Here is a 26,763-nt window from a genome sequence, read left to right as displayed (position 1 = left end):
AATTTGAAAAAAAACTTACAGGAAACAGAATTGGAATTGAATTGAAATTTCAGAAAGTTGAATTTACCACTTACTTACCACTTAACACTGAATATGTACTAATATGTACTTCTCAGCCACTGAGAATTCATCATCTCTGCAAAAAAGACAAAACATTTTCGACAACCATCTGAATGAACTACTTGATCTGAATCCCCTAAGCGAGCGGGCTAAACGCTAAAATATCGCGATAACAACTCCCCTTGTTGCCCAAGAAGGTCAGCTGATCATTCACCTCACTCCCTGTAGCGGCGCATGTCACTGTGAACCTGGCACGCTACGGAACAGCACGATTCGTTTTATCCTGGTAAGCTATATGCTGCACCACTTTATATGTTATTAATATAAGCAGCTATGACTTTCCTTTCTGTCCAAGTGAATGCTTGTTGTAGCACCCGAGACGATAGTCAACGTTACTAAGATAACGTTAATTCATTAGCTTAATACAGCTGCTATGCTAGGTAGCTAACGTTAGCTGAGGAGCTAGCTCACATACTAGTAGTAACGGTAGTAAATGTGAGAATATTCTAGACTAGTGACACTGCTGCTAGCTTGCTAACACTACGTTAGCACCATCAAACCCCCGATGCGCAACCGTCTCAGTCTGATTCTCTACATACTGAGGCTTGGACTGATGCAAAGTCATCCAATTTTAAGCAATAGCTAGCTTCTCCGCTAGCCTTTCATCTTCCCTTAATAGCTAAACTAACTAATGTGTTGCTGTACAACTTGCGTTATGTCAGGCAGAACAAATGATGGCTGGTTGGTTATAGTCCATCAGTTCCTTTGTTTACTGTTTTGCTTTATTTAACCAGGTTCGTCCCATTCAGATTAAGACTTTCTTTCAAAGGACCACAGTCCGCACTTCCTAGTTTTCTTTACTGAATATTTACATATAATAACTTGGTTCACCTCTGCACTTCACACTGATAGCCTGAATGAAATTACACCGATTGGTCAGACGACTCCTTTCGTGATATTAGAATAATCGCTTGTTGCAATGTTGCAACTTGATGATTCCTACACGAATTAATCAGGGGACAGGTGGCCATGATTCCTGCTGTCCCCTCTTTCTTTATTTCTTTCTTTCTTTGGAAATGACACACTAGATTTGGCTCATGTTGTGTTGTTCCTTTCAACAGGGCGACCTACACTCCCAAAGATGTCTGACACCGAACAACGAAGCCCTCCTCCTCCTCCAGGGCCCAGGGCTCCAGGGCCCGTGGTAAGTTCTGTCATCTGTAGTCCTGTTACTGTTTGCTGCTGCAGCAAGCCAATTTTCCTTATGAATCAATAAACTTTCATCTTATCTAAAGGAAAAAAGTCAGTCAACCTGTTTTAGCCACAGAGGGTTGGTTCTACAACTGGGATGAATTCACAGTCAGTCAGTCACTTAATTCTAACATTTTTGGGGGAAGGTGAGTGTTGCGGCAGTTTTTTTCCCCCCCTCAAGCCGTGTATTCAAACTGGTCACCGTTATCAAGAACCTGTTTGATATGTAAAGATGGCTTTACGTCAGCTGATGCAGCAGGGTCTTTCATGAGCTCCAGCTGCATGTTGTCACCTGACTGATGATGAGAGGATGGTGAAATTGGGAGCTAGATTGAGTTAAGATGTCAGCTAATTTGGCTAGCATGCAGCAGAGTGAAGACCTGAGCCTATCAATAAATCAGTTTTCAGTATATTTGTGAGCAAATAGAAGATTCACGTTGTTGTGTGTGTCTGTGGTGGCAAGGATAGTCATTTTAAATATCAAAATGCTAAAACTGCATGTCATATTGGCCGCCAGAAATATCCCAGCTCTTGGAAAGCCTTTCTAGCACAGTTATACTTGCTTCAGCTATGTTGTTATGTGATAACAAGTGATGGAAGAAGTTCACCGCAAAGCATGTTGCTTCCTTTCAACTTTCATGTATCTAAACCTCCTGAATCTACTTTGTCTTTCACAGCAATTTTTGTTGAGTAACAAGCTGGAGACTGCAATGTGGCTCTCACGGCTCTTCACCGTCTACTGCTCTGTAATGTTTATTCTACCGCTCTTGGGGTGAGTGCGCTTAATGGCTCTGTGTTGCCTTCAGTCTTTATCAGCAGTGTAAAAAGATGATGAATTATGAAGCTGGATTAGACAGAAGACTGGCATGTTGTCTATCTGTCCCTCCTCTTCCTCCTTTCCTCCCATTCTCCCTTCCTCCAGCCAGAACAGATATCAGAATGCATTGTGCACGTTGTGAAATCTGTCAAGAAACAGATCTGCATGATTGGGAGATTCGGGCTGTCATCTAAAAAGTCTTTGTTCCCATGTTATGGAGATGTTACAGAGAGGTTTGTGTGTTCATACTTGTTAATTTATCACCGCTCCTGTATTTCAGACCCCATGCAGCAGCCAACTTCTACCAGCGGGCGTTGTTGGCCAACGCCCTCACCAGCGCCCTCCGCCTGCACCAGAGGCTTCCCCACTTCCAGCTGAGCAGAGCGTTCCTGGCGCAGGCGCTTCAGGAGGACAGCTGTCACTACCTGCTCTACTCGCTCATCCTGGTCAACTCTTACCCCATCACAAGTATCCTGTCACCGCCAAAGAGAGGGAAAAGAGATGGCAAAAATGATAGATTATTAATCACATTTATTGGTCTCTGTTTCAGGCAGCAGAATTTCATTGCACTTTTGCACATAATCCTAAACCAGAGTGTCTCCAAATGACAGATAATGACAGGGCTTAAAGACCTCGGCCAAGTGCCGGATTTCCGGGATATGCACGTTTTAGATTCACAAACTATTTTCGACAAAAAAAAAAAACCTCACTCCACGTGGGTTTTTGTTTTTGATGCGTTTTATCCAATCATATTCAGCAAAGCAATATTTTACATTTACCAGTGGAATGCGAGCAAGTTTTTTTTTTTTATCCAATGAACAGCAAGCTACTTTCTATCACAGTGTAGCACCGATTCCGTAGTGTAGCACAGCTGAAATATGGAAACGAAGTTTATGAAAGCTGGTGAAGATACACGCGTCACTGAGACAGGAGTAAAAAACAAACGGCGATAGGTACGGATTGAATAAACGGGTGGAGACGGGAAACCGTTTGACACTTGGTGCGACAAATTAAGGGAACCGGGTGTGTGTTCTGCACTGTGTGCTCAACCAGCAGAAAGAAAGTGAGGTAAATCCACATGAGGTAAATCCCAGACACAACGCCGCTATGCGCGCGCTCCGATATCTGACCACACCCGCTCCAGCGGCAACGACAGACCGGAACGTGATCTGTCTTTCACAATTTACAATCGTCATTCAGCATAAAAATATGGCATTGCTTTGGTTGTTCTCTACAGAGCTCCCCAGGGGTCACCTGGTAAGAAAAAAATAATTGATGTGGAAATCCATACGGGCACCGATTGGTAAACCGCGCACGGCTCCATGTGCACGGATTAGTAGACCGTGCACACGGATTTGTAATATGTATATTGATAACGTCGAACAGGGACACCACAGCGGCCCACAGAGTTGCATATAAAATTTAATTAACATACTTTTTCTACAAGCATGATTTATAGGGAGTAAATAGGTTTCATATTGTCACCAAAACACACATCGTATCATAAATTAGACCTACTGATGTGATTAATCAGTGGTTATGGTTCACATATGGTCTAGGTGCCTAATGGCTATTACAGCTCACTATATGTATGCCAAGCTGTGTGTAATGGCTCTGGCTCACTGTATATAGGCCTAAAAGTCCCTGTTTGATGTTATCAAGGTAGATATTACAAATCTGTGCGCATGGTTTACTAATCCGTGGGCACGGTTTAGGAGTAAATTGTAAGAAAACCACTGATTTCTGCATCATTTTTTTTTGTACCAGGTGACCACAGTTATCATTATTGCACTAGGTTTATAGATTAATAATGCTGTGTGTTGAATATTCATTCATTCAGCACAGAAATGTGTCAATTGTTTTCGTTGTTCTTGTTATTGGACTAGTTTTATAGAGAAATAAATGGTGCGATGGTGGACTCGGGAGAAGGATTTTCCTCTCTAATGTTGCGCCAATCCATTCATTTGCACTTTGTCCATCGCTGCATTTTTATGATGATCTATGTAAGGTTAAACATTTGTTTTGGTCACATGCACATGCAAATGTTCTTATTGGTCAGGCGTAGTGGAAGTGCTTGATATTCCACACCGGGACTTTAATATTGCAGAATTACACAATCATTAATCGTGGAAATATAAAACCATGATATACTGTTATCTACAATTTATTGTGCAGCCCTAGTACCTACACTGAATCATTTGGGCAGCCTCACGCGGTGTGATGATTTGGTGGACATGTTTACGTTAGTTAGACTGTAGTATTAACTGAACCTTTTTATGTTCAAGCCTTAACCATTTTCTCCAGTGAGCATCTTCCCAGTCTTCCTCTTCTCCTTGCTTCATGCAACCACCTACACAAAGAAAGTCCTTGATGTAAGTATAGACATCAGCCACCTGCTGTTAATGTTATTTATAAAATACATATGACGGAACGCTGTTTGAAGAACAATGTTCTCTCACCGGGTGGGAAATAAATTACCACCAGCCAAATGGTGGTTTAATTACCCACTCAATCAACCAAGTCTCCTGCCCTGGTTGACAAAGGGATGCTGTCTGAAATTCATCAAAACTCGGTGCCTCACTGAAACATTTGACTCACCAATGTGTTGTCAGTTTTTGTGTCAGTTCCTGAGTATTTCTTTCTTTTTCTTTGCAGTCCATGGGCCCCAGCAGCCTACCGTTCATCAGGAACTTCCTGGACAAACTCACGTCCAATCAGCAGAACATCCTGAAGTTCATCGCCTGCAATGAGATCTTCTTGATGCCTGCCACTGTTTTCATGCTCTTCAGGTATGCTTATGCCTAGATGAACATGGCTGAAGCCAAATTGTTTTTCATGCTCAGTAGTCATTGGTGGATTCCTGACACTGCAGATCTTGACTGTAGATTCTCTTGTGCCATTTACTTTGGCATTGATTGGGCAAGTCATGACTCCTCATTGGATTGACTAGAAGTCTTTGCACAGGAAGAATTTATGACCACAAAGGAAAATGACTATGGAATATAACTTGACACCCTGAAATGCAGTGGACCACATGAATCTAGGCAAATACTTCAGTCTATACTACAAGTTTGCACCGGCAGTTTTCACTTATTCATGTCATTCATCTCTTGTTGACAGCGGCCAGGGAAGCTTGCTGCAGCCTTTCATTTACTATCGATTCCTCACTCTCCGCTACACATCCAGAAGAAATCCATACTGCCGGTAAGATGTTACACAATACAAGTCCTCAGTTAGTCATCATAGTGATAATGAACTCATGAGCACTTCTCGAGGCAGTTAGGAAGACCGTCCTGTAACTGGAGGGTCCCAGGTTTGCTCCCCTGTGAGCCAATTTATCCTCCCTGCTGAAGTGTCTTTGAACAGGATACTAAATTCCAACAAAAAGATGAATTTTCCATCAGATGAATAGAGTATCACAAAAATATATAGCATATATGAAAGGGATACTGTACAGTGAGCTGGACATTACAGCAAAATCAAATGTGAACTCAAGGGTGAATCAAGACCCTGACGCGAAGCGGAGGCTCTCTGTTCATTATCCGGCTTATTACATGGCTACTGACCAAAGACAATCATTTGACACAAAATATTCATTTGAAATTATTTTATTCCAAACTCATGTAATTTCCAAGCTTCCATCCATGGCTATACTGTAGCAGAACTGTAACCATAGAAACATAAACTAATCACGTAAAATTGCCGTTCAGCCTCTAACTAGCAATCAAATGTTTTGTGTTCTCAGAGTAAATTAAAAGTAATATTGGAAAAATCGTCCATGTTTTCTAACTTAGGTTAGCCGAGTGTTTGTCCTGAGTAACGAAGGAGTAACATCTTTTTAATTTGTAGTTAATTTGATTGGAAATCAACTTCTTGAATGTGGAGTGATATGATCAGATCAGTCAAACGGCACCCTGTTATTCGAATGCCTTCACTGGCCAATCAGAATTCAGTATTAAAGACCCCGTGAAACTGCATTTTTACTTCCTTGATTTGATGTATTTCCTGTTGAAACAGGATGTTGGGGCGGGACATAACACAGTGAGGGATCATTCAAAAGTCTAAACCAATGGAATATCAAGAGAGAAAGGCAGATTTGTTTGATGGGAGTATTGTTCAGAAATCTGTGATGGTTTATTGGTTGGAATATTTATTTGGTGCAGCATGAGGTCACCATTAAATGGACATGGGGACTTTAAACAAAGCTGTGTAATAGATATGTATTTAACTCTGTTGTCTTTCCTCCGCCCGCCCGCAGCACCTTGTTCACAGAGCTGCGGATTCTTCTGGAACACTTCATCATGAAGCCGACCTGCCCCGCCTTCTTCAGGAGGATGTGCCTCAGCAGTATTGCCTTCATCAGCCGCCTCGCCCCGACGGGGGTCTGACTTCACTCCTGAAACTTTTGTTTCTTTGTTTTTTTTTAATTGTGTCTTGTTTTTCCACCATGAGGGATGTGACAGACTTTTTGGTGGGGACAGACAATGCCATCAACAGAAGAAGAAGAAGAAGAAACTTTTTATGAATGTCAACAATATAGTCTGTGTTCCTGCTTCGCTGTATATTTGACTACAGTGGAGGACCAGCCTGTGATGCACTGAACCCCTCATGGTGATATGTTTTTTTTTTTTTTCCTTTTCCACCCTGTTTTCAATGTGACCTCATTCAACTGCTGGACCCCCCCTTTCACTCTGTTAGGTTCATGTTTCAGCTGAGGATCGACCCCATGCTAACAAATGTCTTTGGTCCTTTTAAGACCTTATTTATTCATGAAAATTGCTTATTCTATCACAAAAAACATAACTTTCTGAGATTAGTAATTTAAATGAAAATGTACTATACATAGTTACAGATGTTCTTTTTTTATAATCATATTGTGCTTTTTTCAAAACATGGATGAAGATGGATTTTTGTGTGCAATTTCTGCATACTCCAATTCCTTTTTTTATGTGTAAAGCATTGGATGTTCTGATTTGTCTTAACGCTTGAATCTAAATGCATTCTATAAATGCCATTAACTAACTCCTTTTTAAAAAAAAAATAAAAAAAATGCAAAGAATATAGGTAGTTATGGTGTCAAAATGGGCGATGAATTGAGAAACAAGATGTCTGCTGTGTTTTATAGGATATTTTAAGGTACAAGGCATTTTACTGTAGGATTTACATTCAAAATGAATTGCACAATGCATGTGTCATGCAGTAAGTGGGAAAACGTGCTGCTTTCCAATGCATCGTTGCATTCTGACCTTGTTTTTCAACTTCAAAACTTGTCTTGAATTTGCATCATTCAGTTGTGGCTTTTGTAGTAATTGCATGCCCTGATTTTCTGCCATGTTACATGTATTTATTTGCCTATAGATAAACCACGTTTCTAGGACCAGAATAAATTGATCCCTTAATTAAACCAATAAAATATTAAAGATCTGATTTAATGCTTATATTTTTTTAAATATTATGATTACTATGGTTGACATTAACAGCTCTACTTATGACCACTATTTTTTAACCATGCACCCAACGGTAGTTGGTTCATAGTTACGGTGTCTAAACCCAGCTATAAATCTTAAATAATTTGAGAATCATATGTACTAGTAACATGGGCTTTGAACAAATGAACTTCTGAAGCAGGATCGCTGGATCAGATGGATTACCTTTCTCATTATATGGGAGATAACATTTTTTCTGCGTTGAAAAACATACTTACATACTTACATATAGTGAGCTGTAACATACTTAAGCAAAACAATTTCAGATACCATAACTACTTTTGGTCAAGTCAGAGTAGACACCACACATCTTCAGAGCCAAAGAGGAAATAGAAAACCAGTGTTTTTTGTATTTAGGTATTTTTTTTATTGTATTGAAACCATATTGAAACAATCAAATAAGGCATATTCTTTCCATAGGTTTACAGCTGTTTATATTTTTCATTATTATTAATGTTCAATTAAAAATGGCCAGTAAATTTCTGAACACTTAATTTAGGAGGGGTTTTGATAAATCGGCTTTTGTGAATAAAAGATTATACCAAAATGTATAAATTATTTACCAAACAGGATATCTTACATTCATTATTCCATATACCAAATTTGACACAACTGTAGTCAAAAACATTACGTTGTGTGTCCTTTGAGGCAAGCCAGTCTAGTAGGTTTTTCCAAACAGAATCACTGTGGGAGCAGACAAAGAAGATATGCTCTGTAGTTTCTATATCATAGTGACAGAAGTTGCAGTTATTCTTATCAAAATTAAAAACTCAGGAGGAAACCATAGGAGGAAACCAGTGTTTGTGTCGGTGGACGGGGTAGGTGTACGTGAACGAGCGAACCAATCAGGATTGGATTTCAGTTTCGACATCTAGTCTCATCCAATGGTGTCAGAGCTTGTTACAGCCGCTGCGTTGTCATTGGCAACGTCCACTGCGTTCTTCATCTTTTCATGTGTTGCTTTGGATTTCTATGATTTCTATTCACGAAAAAACAGAGTTCAGTTCCATGTTACAGTGCGCACTGGCCGCGCTTTACTTGAGGTTTATTCAATTCGCTTAAGACATTTTTAATGATGTTTGTCTTCCATTTCTCTTCATTAAAGTAGTGAGTTTGCGTGCTAAAAAGTCGTCTTAGCTGATTAGCTTGCTAGCTAACGTTAGCATGTCGAGCTAACGCCTGTTAATCTCATTGCTTTGGATAATCCAATCTCTCTTTCCCATTAGTAGCGTCTTGGTTTTCTCATAAGAAATTTGCCAAGAAGCTCTGAATGGCAGCCGGCTGCAGCGGACCGAGAGTATCGATCATTGCAGCTTTATAGCTGATCACCTAACTTGAAAAATTGCACCATACTTTTTGCTTCACAAGACTTGAGATAAGAAGTGTGGCATTCAGTCAAGAAAGAAGATGGAGATCCACCTAAATCGAGTTGATTATATGCAGGTAACGGTTCGGCTGTCACACTATCTGGTTTACACTGCTCTTTTAATTTGATGAAGAAGCCTTAACGCTAATAATTGTATTAAATAGTAAATTGATTATGGTAGTGTTCCTCTCTTTAAATGGAATTGATCCAAGGTATACCCAACCATTGTCAAGTTAAGTAACTAGATATTTTTTACCTGTCAGTTTTTATAGCACTTGGTCTTCCCTCTTCTGTCATCACAGGTGGGTGTGACATCCCAGAAAACCATGAGGCTGCTTCCAGCTTTGGGAAAAAAGGCAACCCAAAAGGTATTGTTAATCATGTGTTAGAGCTAGGAAATGACAGTGATTAACCGCTAACCTAGATGTAATATAGAGTTTGTAGTATAGTCTGCTTTCCATAGAATATCATCAAAATGTTTTATAAGACAGCAGTATGGTGCATGCTTTCATCTTGGCTGGTTACTGTGTGTTTCAGGTTGCTATTGCTGATCACGAGGGTGTGATTACATGTTTTGGGATGAAGAAGGGAGAGGCAGCGGTAGGTTTCTAGGTTACGATGAGATTTTTCCTTTATTGTCATACAGTCAACAGGACCAGAATGCATCAATTTTGAATCAAAGTTGTCTGACTCAAAGCTTTCTGTTTCAGCCCGTGTTCAAAACGCTCCCGGGGCGGAAGATAGCCCGTCTGGACCTCGGAGGGGCCGTGGGAACTCCACAGGAGAAGATCTTCGTGTGTTCTGGCTCTGAGGTCCGAGGATTCACCAAGAAAGGCAAACAGTTCCTCACCTTTGAAGCCAACCTCACCGAGAGCATCAACGCCATGTACGCATCGCTTCTCCCTATTTCCATCAAGTTAATTATACTTTGACACACGCTAACCAGGCTCCTCAAACCCAAGAATCAGGGAGCGCCAAGTGAAACTTTGTTGATCGATTCATCAGTCGAAAACTATGATTTGAACTGTACAACTTTCACTGTATTGAGTGGTGCTGGTAATCTGTTTTCCAGGCACGTCTCAGGCGCCGACCTTTTCGTTTGTGCGAGTTACATCTACAACCACTACTGTGACTGCAAGGACCAAGACTACTACCTCTCCGGAGACAAAATCAATGACATCACATGCTTGTCCACAGAGAACCTGGCTCGTCTCGTCCCCGTCCTGGCATGCCAGGATCGGGTTCTCAGAGTCTTGCAGGTGGGCTGAACTCATATTTCCTGTACTGATTTTGATACAATACCTTGTTTTACCCTAAATAAGCAAGTTGAGATTTGTTATTTTTTTATATTCCATAGGGATCAGAGCTTGCCTATGATATTGAAGTCCCCGGCCCTCCATCTGTCTTGGAACTGTACAACAAAGACGGAGGCAAGTTAGCCCCTATTTGTGCTTTTCTCTCTTTCTCTCTCTATATAGGAGAGAACGTCACAGCAAACTGCATGCAGAAATTTGTCGGTTTAATATTTCCTTGCTCACATGCAAACATACATATAGTACCTCCTAGAACATGTCTTGAGGCTTTTTCTGAATCATTTGGAATCATTTGGAAGCATCATTTGAATGCATTTTGGCATACATCCAGCTCACCAAGCAGCACTTATTTGAATAAAATTTGGTTTGTCTGTTATGACTTCATTGTCTTCCACCAAAAAAATAGGGCAGTAGCAAGCAGTGCAAACCACTTTTAAAAGGCGAAATGTTATTAACATAATAACTTAAAAATGCCTAAAACTGCTTTGTACTAAATGCAACTAACATAGCATGACCCATCTCACTACAGGAGATGAAATCCTCTATGGAACTGCAGATGGCAAAGTAGGGTTGGTCCAGATCGGCGAATCCTCGGCTGTGCCCAAATGGGAGATCGACAATGAAAAAAAGAAAGGAGGTATTCTGTTGTTTTTTAAATGTGTCCAAGAATGAAAACTATTACTAATGGCTTTATTAATTCACTTCACAGAGTGTAGGTTTATGTATTTGCCTGCTCTGTGTTGTTTTGATTCACCCCTTCACATGCAGTCACACTCTGCTGTCTGCCACCAGGTATTCTTTGCATTGACACTTACGATATTCTCGGAGACGGTGTGAATGACATCCTGGTGGGCAGGGACGACGGCACAGTGGAGGTCTATGGTTTCGACAGCTCCAGTGAGCCCACGTTACGCTTTGAGCATGTGAGTTTCTGCCTAGCACAATTAATCGAAACTGGAATTTTTACTATTGTCATTTCTTACTCACAAGGGATGCAAATCCTGTTTTCTGGTGCTGTGCAGAATCCCTGGCCTACAAATGGCATTGCACATTGGCGAATCATTTTCTTGATAGTACTGGCGTCTTATTTTTCACCCCAATTTGTATTTTTCAAGTGCTGATTAACAAACTTATGTAGAAAAGCTGAGTCCACACATATCGCAGCTCATATTGCAATATTCAGCAAAAGATTCAGAATGTGATATTTATGTCAGTATAATGCAGCCCTACTGGATGGTGCACACATACTATTCAATTTAACACGAGACAGGCCAAGCCACTGTCAGCTGATTGCTGTTTTAAATTTTTGAATTGAATCATCTCAGCATTCAAAATGTCTGTCCATTACTTCTTTCAAAATCCCAAATAGTAGTAGGAAATAGTAGTTATATTTATCCCCCTAAATTCACAGCTTGCTGGCCTTTCTAGTGTTAAACGATTGCCACTGGTCATAGGAACAGTCAAGGTTTCCTGTCCTTCTGTCTGCAGGTTTTGTCTGAGAGCGTGACGTCCATCCAGGGCGGCTGTGTAGGGAAGGAGTCTTACGACGAGGTCCTGACTGCCACTTACACAGGTTAGACAAGGAATATTTCACCTAACAGTGCACCTAGTGTAGCTTGTCCCTTATTTTCCCTCAGAGATGAATAAAGTATCTGTTGGCCTGCCTGTATAACTGTCCATCTGTCTACCTGTCTTCATTTGTAATGAGAGACTTGATTGGTTGATCTGTCCAGCATCTACCATGGATTACTTAAAACACTCACTATTAAAAAGTGAATTATTGGGGGATCTGACATGTAAATATACATTAAATTCTGTGTCACTGCCTCTCTGTCTTCAGGATGGGTGACCGGTCTGACCACTGAGACCCTGAAGGCAGAGGCCGGCCCCGGAGACGAGGTCAAGATGAGCAAGGAGACCCAGTCCAAAGTAGCAGCACTCAGGTATCAGCAAAACAGGGGTCTTTCTCAATATGCGTGTTTGTGTCCTCCATGATGCGTTTGATGTAATATCCAATGGCAGAAGTAACGATTCCAAAACAAAAGAACACAGGATGGAGGATGGAGGACGGATAAAGAACCCAAGAAGTTTACATGCTAACCGAGGATGCATCGGATTGTAACTTGGCCAACAAGAACGAATGGGAAACCCCAAGATTCATTGCAACAACTATGCATCATGTCCAAACAGTGCTATAGTCTATAGCACAGAAATGGTTGAAACAGCTATATGTACAGAAGGACTTTATAGGCTTCTCTTAATTTGTAGTGAGCCAGCTTTGATCTGCTATCTTATTAAACTGTGACAATATCAAGAGAATGTTGGCCAGCAGCAGGGCAGATAGGGTTTTATAAAACGGTGAAATTCCTGAATTCCTTTCAGAAGTGCCCTCAATCCATTATTCAGCTCAGTCTATTGTTCCCTTCCAGGGCGGAGCTGGAGCAGCTGCAGGTCAAAGTCCTGCAGGGCCGGGAGAAGTACCAGCAGACGTCCCAGTCGAGCACGGCCGTCTCCGCTGTGCCCGTCTTCAGCATCAACGACAAGTTCACCCTCTGCCAGGACGATGCCAGCTACAGCCTCACCCTGGAGGTGCAGACCGCCATCGACAACCTGCTGCTTCAGGTCCGCTCACAGATAAACCCTCACATATCCCTCTAGTGAAATCAGTGGTGCATGATGGAAGCCTTGATAATTGTGTATGTAAAGTCAGCGCTTTTATATGCAAAGCATTACTAGTGCAGAGATTGTCAACCTTTTTGTCTTGTGACCCCCAAAAATTAAACAGTGCATACTCGTGATCACTTGTTGCAGGCATAAACATGCAGAATGGTGGACTTAAACATGGAACTATGATTTTTATTTTTCCTTTCCAGTCTGTTTTACTTTATTAATTAATTATTAAAAGACTCCTAGAAGCTGTAAAAAATCATTATTTCTCAGGAAACAAAATCTTTTTCTACCAGCGAAATGGTGAAAAGTTCAGTCATGTTGTGTAATTCATTAGAATAACTGTATGTATTTCACACATTTAGGCCTAATCATGTAAAATCTACGACATGGTATCTCTCATCTCATACCCAGCTTGCGCATGATAAAAAAAACACTTATATAAACTTTATGATTGATCTCCTGTGCAGAGCGACGTGCCAATAGACCTGCTGGATGTGGATAAAAACTCAGCTGTTGTCAGTTTCAGCGAATGTGATTCAGAGGTGAGCTTTCTAAACTATCTCTGTACGGGACAAACAAATGACCCCCCAAACCCTCTGCTGCTCAGCTTCCCCACAGGACTCACTCTGTCTTGCTCTGTTCCCAGCAGCCTAACGGGAACTTCCTCCTGGCCACATACAGATGTCAGGCTAACACTACAAGACTGGAGCTCAAGGTAAGGGGGCATCAAAACTGCATAATCATGACTTTTTAATTTTGTCAGTGAAGTCTAATTGGTATTCTGTTATACTGTTAAATGAAAAAAACACTTATTTTTTTCTAGGCTTTTTTCAGATGGTATATTGTTTAATTTATTGTGTTTTAATCTATCACTATTGTCATTATTGATATCCTTAATATGTTCAACTTGTGGCTGCTACAACCAAAGTGTGCTTCCTGGAAAATAAAAGTTATTCTATTCTATTCTATTCCTTTAACCCTATGCTATGCAACTTTGCAACTATGCAGTTTCAACTAAGCAATCTCTGGGGTATTGTGGTTGTATTTGAAAATGGCCACACCCTCTATTCGCTCAAACTGTTTTCTTGTATAATGCACTGCAGGAGAATAATATGTGTGGTCTGTAATGTACTGTCGCTCTAGGTAAGGTCCATCGAAGGTCAGTACGGCACCCTGCAGGCTTACATCACCCCCAGGCTGCAGCCCAAGACCTGCCAGGTCCGCCAGTACCAGATCAAACCACTGTCCCTCCACCAGCGAACACACAGCATAGACCAAACCAGGTAAGGACTCACAACTGAAATGTTTGGGGTTTTTTTGGGGGGGGTTTTCTCAAAATGTATCTGATAAGATTTCAGTAATCCTATTGTATTAAATCTGAAAATTGGGTTTTTCCAAAAGAGATAAATGAGATTCTGATCATTCAGATCGAGATTTGGATTTGGTAATCCAGTCCTTTAATCAATCTTAATCTCTGTGTTTTTCAAAACTCCAAGGCAGAGATTAAGATAGTTTTGATGCCAAAAATCAGGATCATCTTGATCCCACTGGAAGGCTGGATTCAGGGTGGATTTAGAGACATGAAAGTCTGTATATAACCAAGAAATTGTGATGTAACCGGTGAGGATTGGATAGTACAGCCATCATGAATATACATATGACCCAAGTTCGATTCCTGGCAGGACGCTTCTACAACATTCTGTGTCGCGGAGACTCTTGTCAGACCCTTGTGTCAGATCACTCATGTCTTTTTGACCTAACATGTTGTAACATTATTTGTCCAACAGATGGCGAGATAGAGGTCATTGTAAAGACTGCAAATCTGGATTCTGTAATCTTGATCTCATGATATCTGGATCAGCATGATCCTGAAAATCTGACTCAAAATCAGCAAGATCAGTCTCTAATCTTGGATTGCAAAAAAGGGATTCGAAAATATGTATAATTCTGATACTCCACTGATCCTCTCTCTCTCTCTCTCTCTCTCTCTCTGTCTCTCTCTCTCTCAGACCCATGAACAGGCTCAGTCTCGTGGGTCAGTTCAGTTTTGCAGAGATCCACTCCTGGGTGGTTTTCTGTTTGCCGGAGGTTCCTGAGAAAACTCCAGCAGGCGACAGCATCACTTTCCATTTCCACAACACTTTCCTCGGCACACAGCTGGAAGCCACCTACTGGTAAACGCAAAGACTCATATAGGATATTTATGTATTTAAATACATGAAGAGAATGTCAAGTGGTGGTTATGAAACTCTTCAGATCCTGTATGATGTTGCTAGAAATTATTTTGTTTGATTTGTAGAAGCGTCCACACAGAATTGAAACTTGTCAATGTAATTTGGGATTAGTGTTAACATCTACTTTTTTTTTTCTAACTTTTGTCATTATAGCAAAGGGGAGGGCCACTTCAAGTCAGACAACATCTCTACCATCTCCATCCTGAGTGACGTCCTCTCTAAAGAAGCAACCAAAAGGAAAATCAATTTGAATATTTCATATGGTCAGTCCTACCATTATCCTTTCTATTTCAGCAACCGTTTCAGCAAATTATCTAAATGGAATCCTGTTCCGATACAACTGGTTTAATTTAATGTTTTTCGTTTATTTATGCCCCAGATATCAATGACGAATCTGTGAGCCACACTCTGAAGATGATCCATCCAAAGCTGGAGTATCAGTTGTTGCTGGCTAAAAAAGTTCAGCTTGTGGACGCACTGAAAGTAAGCACTGATGTTATGCACCATCTTGTATATTTTCTTCGAAATCTTAGAATAGATGACATTACTTCACATTGAGATATTTCCAGGAGCTACAATGAAGTTTGACATCAGACGATTTTTCAGCGATCTAAAACATAAACAGTAATTGGTTTTGGTGTCAGTCCCTCAGAATCAAAGAGCGAGGGCTTCTTTCTACACTCACCATTTTGCATCAACGTCCAACAATCACACATTAGTGTAGAAGAGGAGAGAGACCAATTTCACCACCCACAGTAGCCTCAATAGACCAGAATGCAATGCAGCCACAAGAGGTAGAAGGCAGGTTGAGGGAAAGTCGGTACAACAAAGAACTAAATTACAACACTTCAAAACAAAATAACTCCTGGAATGGATTGTGCATCACAAACTGATGATATCTAACAGTGTAAGAGTATCTGAGAGTGGAGTGGAGATCCTCTTAATTGCGTCACTAAACCCCCTGATCACCCCCCCACCCCCCCACCCCACTCCATCTCTGATTGGCAGGAGCTCCAGGTTCACGAGGGGAACGCTGACTTCCTCATCCCAGAGTATCGCAACATTTTGGACGAGTCGGCCCATCTGCTGGAGGAGTACAAGAAGCAGCCAGCGCACCTTGAGAGGCTTTACGGTGTGTCCCTCAGACACTTTTAACTGACATTCATTCACATTGCATTTTACACTTTAGGCATTTCACTGACACTCTTTCAATAGACTGAATGTCCACAATACACAGTGGACAGTCCCTCTAATGTTGAGAATATTCTAAAATTGCTGCATGATTATGGCTAAAATGATAATCTTCTGCAGCTTTCTGGATCTTACATCAACACCTCAACTATTTTCCAGATACAGTGGGTGTTGTGAATGAAAGAAAACTAAGTTAAATGTATTTATAATGGTGAATTCTGCAATTATTTGTGGAATTTAAAACTGTGAACCTTTTTGAATGATTTAGTATTCCATAATTACTCAGCCCTAGATTTTTCTCTGTTTTATAAGCTTGAAGTTAAGAAGCGTTTTGTTTTTTTTCACCTCAGGCTGATGCTAACTCGTAGCATCCGTGTGTGTTTCTGTTTTTCCTCGCTGCAGGCATGATCACAGACCTGTTCATCGACAAATTCAAGTTCAAAGGCCAGAATGTGAAAACCAAGGTGTCCTCGCTGCTGGAGATCCTGGACAACTACGACCTGAAGTCTCTGTTAGAGTTTTTCAACGAGGCCTAATATCACATAGATTAAGAGGGAATTATTTATTTGTGCTAGCTTTTGTATTGTAAATAGAACAGTTTTGTGTTTGTAATATAAGATAATGTCGCTAGCAGTATCGATGCCATGTTGTCATGCTAGCATTTAGATACTGTCTGACCTTACTGCAGTGTACCATATCGTAAACATTTATGACCACTTGAATGTTATTTTTTATTACATGTGAAACTGTAGGATCCTGACATGGTAGCATCCAAAAACAAGTGTGACAGTTAATAAAGAACCACAAGTTTGGTTTGTGGCTGAATTTGTGTTGAGGTTTGAATATTCCTGTGATCACATATAAGCTAGTTAAAAGCACATGGAAAGTGTCTTCACATCATGATTACTATAGGACAGGCTTTATTTCTAAACAAAATTAGATTGTGTTATTTTATTTGATTAGTACCAGTATTTTAAGACCATTCAAGGGACGTCATTTTACTTTCTGGTGAAGAGTTGAGCAAACAGATAGAGAGACTGCTTGTATAATAGATATTATGGATTAAAACATTTATATTCATAGGAGGACAAAGGGTTTTACGGTACATGAATCATCTGACAAGTCTTCAGTTCACTTTTCAACACTACTCACTCGAGACTCATTCACTAAATGAACATTTAAGTCCACAATAAAGCAATTGATCAGTAATATTACTGAATTAATTATCAGTGTTCTGTGACAGTTGTATTCTCTCTGACAGGCACGTTAACTGTCCATAAGAACAAAAACACCGTGTCGTAGTGTTAAATTAAAAGGTGGGTAAACTATAATTTATGGTCGATCATCGTAAGGCAAACAACCATAAACAAAGCAATAATATTGTGATAAAATCATTAATGTATGTTTACCCTACATTTACTTGCATTCATGTATAATAAAAACCTTAAGTAAACACTATTTCACAGTGATCATCCTGCTTTTATGTGGTAATCACAATCAGGATTTGAACATGACAACGTCAATCTAACCTAGTTTTGAATTGGCAATCACGTGCACAATGTGCTCCTTCGGCTACCGTATAGCCAACGCGTAATTGTCTAGACGGCCTGTGATTGGTCCGTTTCAATAGTCGCGGGCTACTTGAACTGAGAAAAGGCAACATCTCTACATGTTTCTCTGTAAAGGGACCCCGGTTAGCTACATCCTCTGCAGGTTGGTCGTTAGCTTGGAAACTCAAACTATGGCGAGTTAAAATAGATTTTTCCGACTGTAGAGATTATACTGCCTACTGTTTTTTTTTTTCATTTTATCTGCTGGGTTTTTAACGTTGCATTTCCGAGGGTCGTTGCCATCTCAACAGCTTAGTTTTGATTGTGAGTGATAATATTAACCTTCCTTAGCGAGGTAGCAGTTAATGCTAACCTCATTCTGTGTAATTAACAATTCGTGATCCGTTGCAATTCAACACTATAAGGTTTTTGTTTCATTTTTAAAGTACAAGAGCACAAAACGCCGCTGTTGGTCTGGTGAGCGAGTGAAGAGAGATTGGACTTTTTGTTTCAAGAAATTATGTCAGGCGCAAACGGGGGACAAGGAAGCGCGGTTGATGAGTATCACAACCAAGAAAATATGCTGTCAAGACTGAGGGGAGCGTTAAAACCCCGAGCTTCTGCAGCGGAGAACCAGGAGAACCTTCCCCCGAAAGCAGCCAACAGAACCGTCCTGGGAGCCTTGCAGAACAACCAGCGCAGCAAACCTCAGAACCAGCGCGGCACGAAACAGGTTGGTTTGGATAATGATGCTAACGTTAGCTAGCCTAGCCCTTTGAGTTAGCTTGGAAATCGTTATTCAAACAGAACGTTGCAAAGCTAATGTTGGCTAATATCGCATGCATTAAGATGGGCTGCCACTGTGGATTTTGGAGGCAACAAAGTTCAGCCATAGTTGTAGTTATTGAAATTCACTTGCAGGTTGTAATAGGCAGATTGGACAGCCAAGGTTAACGTGTAACGCTAATTTGAAATTGGCAAATGGCACTTAATTAAATGTATACATGCATTTTTTTCCCCAGGCTGTCCGCCATTTTAATGTCACTTTTACAGCTTAATTGAAAGACGCACAGCCATGTCCCATGGTCGTCTTTGTCCAGTGTGCCCGCCTAACATAATGTATACATTTTTGAGTGGAGTAACTAATTCAAACTTCTGCTAGTGAAAACTAATCACAGCCACTATATCCCTGAGACAATGTTTAATGTGTTTGCAGGAATCCTCGTCACTGTCTTGTAAAAATGATGACTATGGCAAAAGCTGCCAAGAGAAGGTTTCCTCCAAGCAGCCCACCTTCCAGATCCATGTGGACGAGCCTGATGGAGCCTGTCCGAAGAAGCAGGTGGCCCTCAAAGCTAAGCCCACAACAGAGGACTCTCCCCTGACCATCAACCATGCCGTGGCCCGGCTCAGACGGCCCCTCTCCACCATCGATGTGCCATCAGCGATGGATGTCAGTTTTGGTAGGTAGAAGTGTGAGAGTACATCTGTGGTCATTTTTTACATCCTCTGCCATTGGCTAACGGGGCTGGAAATGACCTTTTTTGTAATTCCTGAAAGTCACTAGTCGCTATTACCAATCAACTAAAATTTTACATTTTTGCCTCATTGAATGACTAATGTTTCTTCAACAGACTCTCCCATGGACATGTCTGTGGTTGAGGGGGAGGAGAAACCCATCAATGTAAATGAAGTCCCAGACTACGCTGCTGAAATTCACACCTACCTACGGGAAATGGAGGTGAGAATCTTCAGTTGTAAGAAAACTCAAAAACCTTTTAGTCTGGATGGCAGGAACGTTTCGATAATTTGACCTTTCCGCATAACCTCTGAATAAATTGGTCTTATTTAAATGAAAGTGTAAACATTTGCCGTTTCCTTTTACCAAGTATTAATGATCCATTGTATCTCATCTTTATGCTGAATCGGAATCTCTGCCTCCTAGACTGTATCTTTCAGATGATGTTTGACTTGACGTTGACAGGTCTAAGAAGGGATGTCAGTTTCTGTCATCATTAGGCCTTTTTTGAAATGCTACTGTTCAGAAGGAAAGGTCTGAACTTTGCCTGTCAGTATGTTCTTCAGTAGCCTTATACAGCGGTGTTGGATCTCTTGTCACCCCACAGCTGAAAACCAGGCCTAAAGCAGGCTACATGAAGAAGCAGCCTGACATCACCAACAGCATGAGGGCCATCCTGGTGGACTGGCTGGTGGAGGTGGGAGAGGAGTACAAGCTGCAGAACGAGACGCTCTATCTGGCCGTCAACTACATCGACCGCTTCCTCTCCTCCATGTCTGTCCTGAGGGGGAAGCTCCAGCTGGTCGGGACTGCTGCAATGTTGTTGGCTTCGTAAGTATCCATCATACACTCGTTTAGACCAAATGGCTTTTTGGCACCCAAAAAGTTGTCCAAACTTGTCTATTTGCACCGAAATGCCAAAGTAAATCTTCACAAGAGTGGGGTTTTTGTTCTTTGAGCCAAGTCCCTCACTCTCTTTAATCTCCAATGCAGGAAATTCGAAGAGATCTACCCCCCAGAGGTGGCAGAGTTTGTTTACATCACAGACGACACCTACACCAAGAAGCAAGTGTTGAGGATGGAGCATCTGGTGCTCAAAGTGCTCTCCTTTGATCTGGCAGCCCCGACCATTAACCAATTTCTCACTCAGTACTTCCTCCACCAATCGACTAACAAACAGGTGGAGAGCCTGGCAATGGTGAGCTGGTGGCATTGATTTCATAAAGAACCTTCATACAGTTGCATATGCGATTTCAGTATCATTAGTACATGCATTAACGTAAGTGGCCATGGTGGGAATCCAACCCCTAACCTGGCATTTAATCTAGAGTTTTTCTGAATCTGCTTAATTCTTGCACATGGATTGGCAGTCCTAAAATGTGTTTTTTTTCTTTCATTTCCCCCCCAGTTTCTCGGGGAGCTCAGTCTGGTCGATTCGGATCCCTTCCTGAAGTACCTACCGTCACACACAGCTGCTGCAGCCTTCGCTCTTGCCAATAACACGATCACCAGTGGCTCATGGGTACGTTTGACATGGACTGTTTTTCTGGACCTCAACTGGGGAAACTCTCTGCCATTTTAGCTTAATTTCTTCCTTGGTTCTGACTCTTTCTAAAAGCACAACTGCTTAGATGTTGGGCAGTTCGATTTCTCATCTATGGCTAGTTGGTCAGAATGGTACTTGAAAACTAACTTGCACAAAATTGTTTCCCCCTGAATGAAAGTTGCATTGATGTGTGGAACTTGGAAGATGACTGACTTGTCTTCTCTCTCTCTCTCCAGCCCAAGTCCCTGTCGGAGATGACTGGCTACTCGCTGGAGGAGCTGACGCCGTGCATCGAGGATCTGCACCAGATGTACCTCGGTGCCGCTCAGCACGCCCAGCAGTCCGTCAAGGAGAAGTACAAGGGCTCAAAGTAAGTGAGCCTCCAAAAAAAAACCTGATCTGAAATCCATATCACATGGGTGTATAGGATAATCTACAGCCACATGTTTTCACTTGGAGGTCTGATCACTGGAAATGACTTCATGCTGGCTGCCATGTGGCCAAATTTCTCATGCTGGCTTTTTGGTTGACAGTGGGCTTTGATTTTTTTTTAAAATGCTACTGTACATTCCTTGTTGCTAAACATATTCAGGTTGGGGAACATTTTCTAAAACGGTTCTCTTTGTTTCTTCCCAGGTACCATGAAGTCTCCCTCATCGAGCCGCCATCTAAATTGCTGTTGAACTGAGTTGTTTTTTGTTTCCCCCCCTTTGCCCATGCAGAGTTGTACCCCTACATTTTTGTTTTTTTATAAATGGTGCGTCATGCCACAATACCAATAACGTATAGCCTCCTCTTCTTGGAGTGGAGGCAGACAATTAGTGAGGTTTTAATACTATTTTTATATGTTCAGTCCTGAAGGATTGTTAATATCTGGCGCTACAGTCAGTTTCATAACCTAGTTAATCAAGCAGTTTTAATAGTTTGTCTTTAATCACAAGGCAAACGTGTAGTGGTCTTTAGCGCCACATGCTGTAAAAATTGATGTTTTCTCTGTGGTCTGTGTTTAACTCCCTTTTTTTAAATAGACCTCTGAATAAACTCAGACCCAGGCCAACTGCATTTGGGTTTTCTGGCAATTTTTATGAGAGCTCAGAGTAGTTGATGTTCTCCTGAGCACGATTTTATACTGGTTCGTATTGAAAGGTGTACCCCCAAAATCACTTGGCCTCATGGGATGCAGAACAAAGCAACTGCTTTTCTTTTCTTTTTTTGTGTCTGTATTTTGTTTAAGTCACCTGCCTCATTCAATGGGTGTCTTGGAAGTTCACCACTTATCAATCAAGGCATCTTCTGCTCTGTAAAATATAGCTCTTGTAAATAAAGTTCATTTAAGTAAGACTGTTTTTTGCTTTTCATTTCCACATCCTTTTTAGTCATCTTGGCCTCATGGGGGCAGCAGAGCACTAGTCTGGTTTTCTTAGGATCCTGCCGAGGTGTGGAGAGAACATGGGAACTGACTCTTGACAACTGTAGAATGAAATGAAGGTGAAGTTTAACATTCATCAATTTGCTGGGGATCCCCTCAAGGACCCCTTGTGGTCCCCAGACCCCATGTTGAGAACCACTGCTATAGACTGACTGAAAACAGTGGTAAATTAGCAATATAGAATTCTAAGGTCAGGGAAATTATAATATAGACCTTATTTCAAATGGGTAGAAACTGTTTAATGCCTTTTCAACCCAGCATGTCAAAACTGGTTCAATAAATTACACTTCTATTTTTAATTTAAAGACTGCGATGGTTTATTGATCTATGGTGTCTTTTCTATGAATGCATCTCATTACTTGGTTCAGTTAGGCCTTATAATCCTTAGCTGTTACACTTGAGGCTTTCTTTCGATGGGGGTTGAAAGCAAACAAAAGGCAATGCAGCACATTGATGTTTATCTGATGTCCTTGGACAGTCGTTTAACTCATTCAATGGTCAAGTATCATAATGGACGGAGGTTACTTTTACATTTCATGACCATGGATTTGTCGTGATTGAAAAATTCTGTGGTTTAAAAATAAGTTTGAGGAATGGGTTTTATTCTTGGCAGAGGCAAGATGTCAAAACGAGCGCATTCAAAAGCTTTCTCAGAAAAATCTCACTTTGACAGTTAAATTATCAGAATTATCTCGGTGATTAGTGTGAACTGTTAAAGCTGTTTAGGCCAGTTGTTGCCCGTGCTATTCTACTGAGTGGATGTTGATTGTAATTGCAAGCAACCATTTGCTGCATGGCAAACACAAAGCTTGCCCTTTAGCTTCTTTTTTTTTTTTTTTTAAATGATACATTTACACATAATTAAAGCGTCAATCAATTGAAAATGACTAATTGAATAGCATTGATGTTTTCTCCCCCCCCCCCCTATTCATCTGTGATTTGATTTTCTCTCGGAAAGTGAGGTAAAGGGAGAGGTAGCCAATGGCATTGAGGGCATCTCTCTCTCTCCCTCTCTCTCTGTCGCTCTCCCTCTCTCTCTCTGTTTGTCTGTCTCTCTCTCTCTCTCATGATAAATTGGGAGGCTGGCAGGAGAGGGGGGAAGTGCCGAGCCCAGCAGCAGAAACATTCCCACAATTTCACCATTCAGCATGCACTCTCTCTCTCTCTCTGTCTGGCTTTTCTCCATCACTGACAACACACACTTCTGACCAGCTGGAGAACTAAACCATGGAAGCGAAGGGAGGAATTCTATAACTTAAGCCAAACCCACTCGGATACCCGCTTGAACGATGGCTCCCACAGCCTCAGCACAGCATCTGCCTAACCCTTGAGAAGATCCTGCAGGGTTTTCTTTTTGGGGGGGGGGGAAGCCCCTCCACGGCCCTTTGGAAGAGGTGGGGAGGGTGGAGGGGGAGGTGTGTCGCCGCCTAACCCCATGCCCTCCCCCAGAAGGTTCCTGGTGGCGTCCACCTCGCTGCCCCTGGCGCTGGGCTGGGGCTGGAACCTGAGCCTGTACGTGGGGATGCTCCTCGCCCTCCTGCTGCTCATGATGCTGCTGCTGTGGGTTCTGCTCAGGCAGCTGAGGAACTCGGTGGGGAACTCCACCCTGCAGCCGGCGCGCTCCTTCAGGCAGCCGTGCCTCGCTCAGAGATGCCAGTACGTGCTGTGAAAGATGGGACAGTGCTGCCGAAAAAAAAAGACTTTGCTGGGACTGTTTTGCTTTGTTTTTGGAGGAGTTGCTTGAGTGTGCCTTGCAGTGTTCATGTAAGAAACGATGATCCACGTAACTTTGTGATTGTGATTTGTTTTGGTATGGACTCCAGTGTAAATATATGTTTAGACTGAATAAAAAATGTTCATCTTCTTATTTAGAGTCTATTCTTTTACCAGCTTTACATGCAGCTACAGTCTTATCTTTCTTAGATGAGCATGCCCCAGGGAGTCTTATCTACTATGTTCTGATTAAAATGCTGTTGCTTATGCAAAAGCTACAACGCTGCACGTTTTAATTTCTTTCATCTTTCAGATGAATTTACACGGCCGAGCTCAAACATCAAATTTTGCCCAGTAAAAAATGCACAAGCCAAGATGAAATCTGCATCTTGATTCGTGCTGATTAAAGCGGCGCATTCAGGGAGGCAATTTGCAGTCCTCTCATCTCATTGGTGAATTGGCAGGGGGGATATTGAGGAAATGCCGCCCATGAAAAATATGAAAGGAGCTGTGCCATTTGTTTTCTCAAGTCCCGCGTCCATGTCGAGGCACAAAGCAAATGAGACCCTTGAGGCAAAAGGCTAATATCAACTGCAAGCGACCAGGAGAGAGAAGATCCAGAGAGTACATTCTGCTTTGAGTTTGATATTCCTCATGTTATTTACATCAAATGTTTACCAATGCACAGGCATAAACATTTGTCATACCTCAAAGATCATACAGTCCACTCAAAATAACTTTGTAGTTCCTAAATTTGTTTCTCCTTCTGCCATTAGCAGGAGTCGGCCAGGCTGTCTTTGATTGAATAGACTGAAAAGCAATCAATAGCTTCTCAGCCCTGAGGGGAGCGTGTTAATTCAACCTCAACAGTACACTACTTTTTAATGCAGCTTTGCATACCTACTCCTATTTATTCATGGAATTGTTTGTGTTTTTAATGTAATTTTATGTGAGTCTTTCATGGGTGTATGTTTTTATGTTGTTTGTGAGCTCCTAACCTAAGACAATTTTCTATCATTATGTGATAGACAATAAAGTTTTTTGAATCTTGAATCTTGAACAGTTGATCCTTATTCAGCCACACAATAACAAAACACTCTCAGCTCAGTGTGCCTCCATGTGATGCCTCAGATCATGTTAGTATTGCTCATGGGCTTAAAACAGTGGCAGGTTCCCATGGAAACCATTTAATCAGAACCTACAGACATGAGCTGGACTGGATGCTAGTCTCTTTATTTGTCTTTAACACAATCCATTTAATTTACAATTCATGTGGCAGCATCTGTTATTAGGTGGTTTGTGGCTGTCATTCTGGTCATCAAGCTTGTTTTTTTTTTGTGTCTATTCAGCGTCTTTTAAACCTCTGCCTGAAAATCCTTCCTTCTCTCTCCTCTATTTTAAGCCGGGGGATTTCCACTCTTTCTCCACAGGTCTGCACACAGCTTATTTTCAAACTACATAACAGTTCGCATGTCCGCTCCCCTCGGTGATGACAGACCCATAAATGAATAAGATCTGAGGTCGTGGACAGATCCCATGACTCTGCATGTTGTTGCCCAGATGGGATCGTTCTTCACCTCCTGTTGTTTGCAGTGACAGCGGCTGACGGTGCGAGACGCCTGCAGCCCGGCGTCCAGAGAGAAACGTCACGATGACAAATGTCCTCTGCCACCACTTGGTCATCTGCAGGGCTTAATAAACCTGCGGCTGACCTTTATCAGAAAGCTCACAACCATCTCCATCTCCATCTCCAGCCTCCTCTTATGGGCTGGAGAGACAATGACGCAATGTCTGTAAATGAAGGTGGTGAAAAGAAAACCTTTGCACATTTAAAATGGTTTTCACAGAAATGTTTGAGCCAATATTCTCTACTCCAGCTGTCTCTCCTTCTCCTGCTGGGCTTCTGGTTATCCCGCAGATTGTAGAGAGGCAGATTCTGGTGGAGAGGAGATCAAAACACTTTGTTGGGGAGGATAAAGCCTATCCATGAAGAAAGCCACAACAATGTTGAGCCCGTTTCCTCCAGAACGAGCTCTCTGGGCTTCTGGCCGCATTGTAGTTTCTTGAGAGGGAGATTCTGGCAGACAGGAGATAAAAACACTCGGTGGGTTAGGGATGTGATAAAAAAGAAAGAGAAGAAAATGAAATCTTATGGGATAGATATTATTCCCACGGTGGCCATTTTGAATTTATGTCACAGTCAGGGTGCGAAACTCTATTTATCATTTATCATCTCATTTACTCCCTGCTGAAAAATGTACTAGAAACAAATGGGTTTTAAGAATCCAGAGGGATTTAGGCTGAAATTTTAACCGACTTCCAGATAGAGTTTCCCACCTGAGTGTGATGTCAGTTCAAAATGGCCACCGTGGGAATAATTGTGCGTTCATGTACCCGTGATCGAATATATCGGATTTCCTACTAGGAAATTTTATATGAATGCCCTCCAAAGTCAGATGATTAAATTGGAAACTGAGAAAATTTTGCTACCCGAGTTTCTGAGTTATGATGCAATGGTGAACTTTAACCTTCTCAACAAGGCGAAAAAATATAGTTTTGTGTCAGTCAACAGTAAGAAAACACATAGATTCTCCTTTATTGCAAGGTTGTAGTTATCC

General features: G+C 41.5%; 3 protein-coding genes across 4 annotated transcripts; all 3 read left to right on the top strand.

The window, feature by feature from the left end:
- Positions 1-282: 282 nt before the first annotated feature.
- On the top strand, positions 283-7,548 carry tmem33 (transmembrane protein 33). The gene is made up of 8 exons (XM_071900247.2): positions 283-346; positions 1,182-1,264; positions 1,989-2,083; positions 2,409-2,596; positions 4,433-4,500; positions 4,784-4,917; positions 5,249-5,332; positions 6,387-7,548. The coding sequence occupies exons 2-8, from the start codon at positions 1,202-1,204 to the stop codon at positions 6,514-6,516; spliced, it is 762 nt and encodes a 253-aa protein (XP_071756348.2). The 5' UTR covers positions 283-346; positions 1,182-1,201; the 3' UTR covers positions 6,517-7,548.
- Positions 7,549-8,608: 1,060 nt separating this feature from the next.
- On the top strand, positions 8,609-17,203 carry bbs7 (Bardet-Biedl syndrome 7). Of its 2 annotated transcripts, none has more exons than XM_071900253.2 (19): positions 8,609-9,057; positions 9,283-9,348; positions 9,518-9,580; positions 9,691-9,866; positions 10,053-10,239; positions 10,338-10,410; positions 10,823-10,930; positions 11,086-11,216; positions 11,782-11,866; positions 12,134-12,236; positions 12,723-12,915; positions 13,431-13,505; positions 13,613-13,678; positions 14,107-14,246; positions 14,973-15,137; positions 15,351-15,460; positions 15,577-15,680; positions 16,206-16,329; positions 16,791-17,203. In XM_071900253.2, exons 1-19 carry the CDS (start codon positions 9,022-9,024, stop codon positions 16,922-16,924), a joined length of 2,139 nt encoding a protein of 712 aa, XP_071756354.2. In that variant the 5' UTR covers positions 8,609-9,021; the 3' UTR covers positions 16,925-17,203. The 2 variants fall into 2 exon arrangements, with proteins under 2 accessions (XP_071756354.2, XP_071756353.2); XM_071900252.2 differs by having other exon boundaries at positions 13,610-13,678.
- An 881-nt stretch (positions 17,204-18,084) lies between these two features.
- ccna2 (cyclin A2) lies at positions 18,085-22,311 on the top strand. Its single transcript, XM_071900245.2, has 8 exons — positions 18,085-18,671; positions 19,155-19,401; positions 19,573-19,679; positions 20,065-20,288; positions 20,451-20,655; positions 20,866-20,979; positions 21,240-21,373; positions 21,640-22,311. The coding sequence occupies exons 1-8, from the start codon at positions 18,459-18,461 to the stop codon at positions 21,689-21,691; spliced, it is 1,296 nt and encodes a 431-aa protein (XP_071756346.1). The 5' UTR covers positions 18,085-18,458; the 3' UTR covers positions 21,692-22,311.
- Positions 22,312-26,763: the final 4,452 nt, after the last annotated feature.

Source organism: Centroberyx gerrardi, chromosome 16, assembly GCF_048128805.1.
Source record: "Centroberyx gerrardi isolate f3 chromosome 16, fCenGer3.hap1.cur.20231027, whole genome shotgun sequence".
NCBI lineage: Eukaryota > Metazoa > Chordata > Actinopteri > Beryciformes > Berycidae > Centroberyx > Centroberyx gerrardi.
Note: the sequence above shows the minus strand (reverse complement) of the source record. Positions and strands in the feature narration are given on the sequence as shown.

Bases quoted from the DNA above. Each gene is read 5' to 3' on its own strand.
- tmem33 (XM_071900247.2), top strand. From the start codon at position 1,202: ATGTCTGACACCGAACAACGAAGCCCTCCTCCTCCTCCAGGGCCCAGG. The intron at 4,918-5,248 runs GTATGCTTATGC...TCTTGTTGACAG, and splicing joins ACTGTTTTCATGCTCTTCAG to CGGCCAGGGAAGCTTGCTGC. The intron at 5,333-6,386 runs GTAAGATGTTAC...GCCCGCCCGCAG, and splicing joins AGAAGAAATCCATACTGCCG to CACCTTGTTCACAGAGCTGC.
- bbs7 (XM_071900252.2), top strand. From the start codon at position 9,022: ATGGAGATCCACCTAAATCGAGTTGATTATATGCAG. The intron at 12,237-12,722 runs GTATCAGCAAAA...GTTCCCTTCCAG, and splicing joins TCCAAAGTAGCAGCACTCAG to GGCGGAGCTGGAGCAGCTGC. The intron at 12,916-13,430 runs GTCCGCTCACAG...TCTCCTGTGCAG, and splicing joins TCGACAACCTGCTGCTTCAG to AGCGACGTGCCAATAGACCT.
- ccna2 (XM_071900245.2), top strand. From the start codon at position 18,459: ATGTCAGGCGCAAACGGGGGACAAGGAAGCGCGGTTGATGAGTATCAC. The intron at 19,402-19,572 runs GTAGGTAGAAGT...TTTCTTCAACAG, and splicing joins AGCGATGGATGTCAGTTTTG to ACTCTCCCATGGACATGTCT. The intron at 20,656-20,865 runs GTGAGCTGGTGG...TTTCCCCCCCAG, and splicing joins AGGTGGAGAGCCTGGCAATG to TTTCTCGGGGAGCTCAGTCT.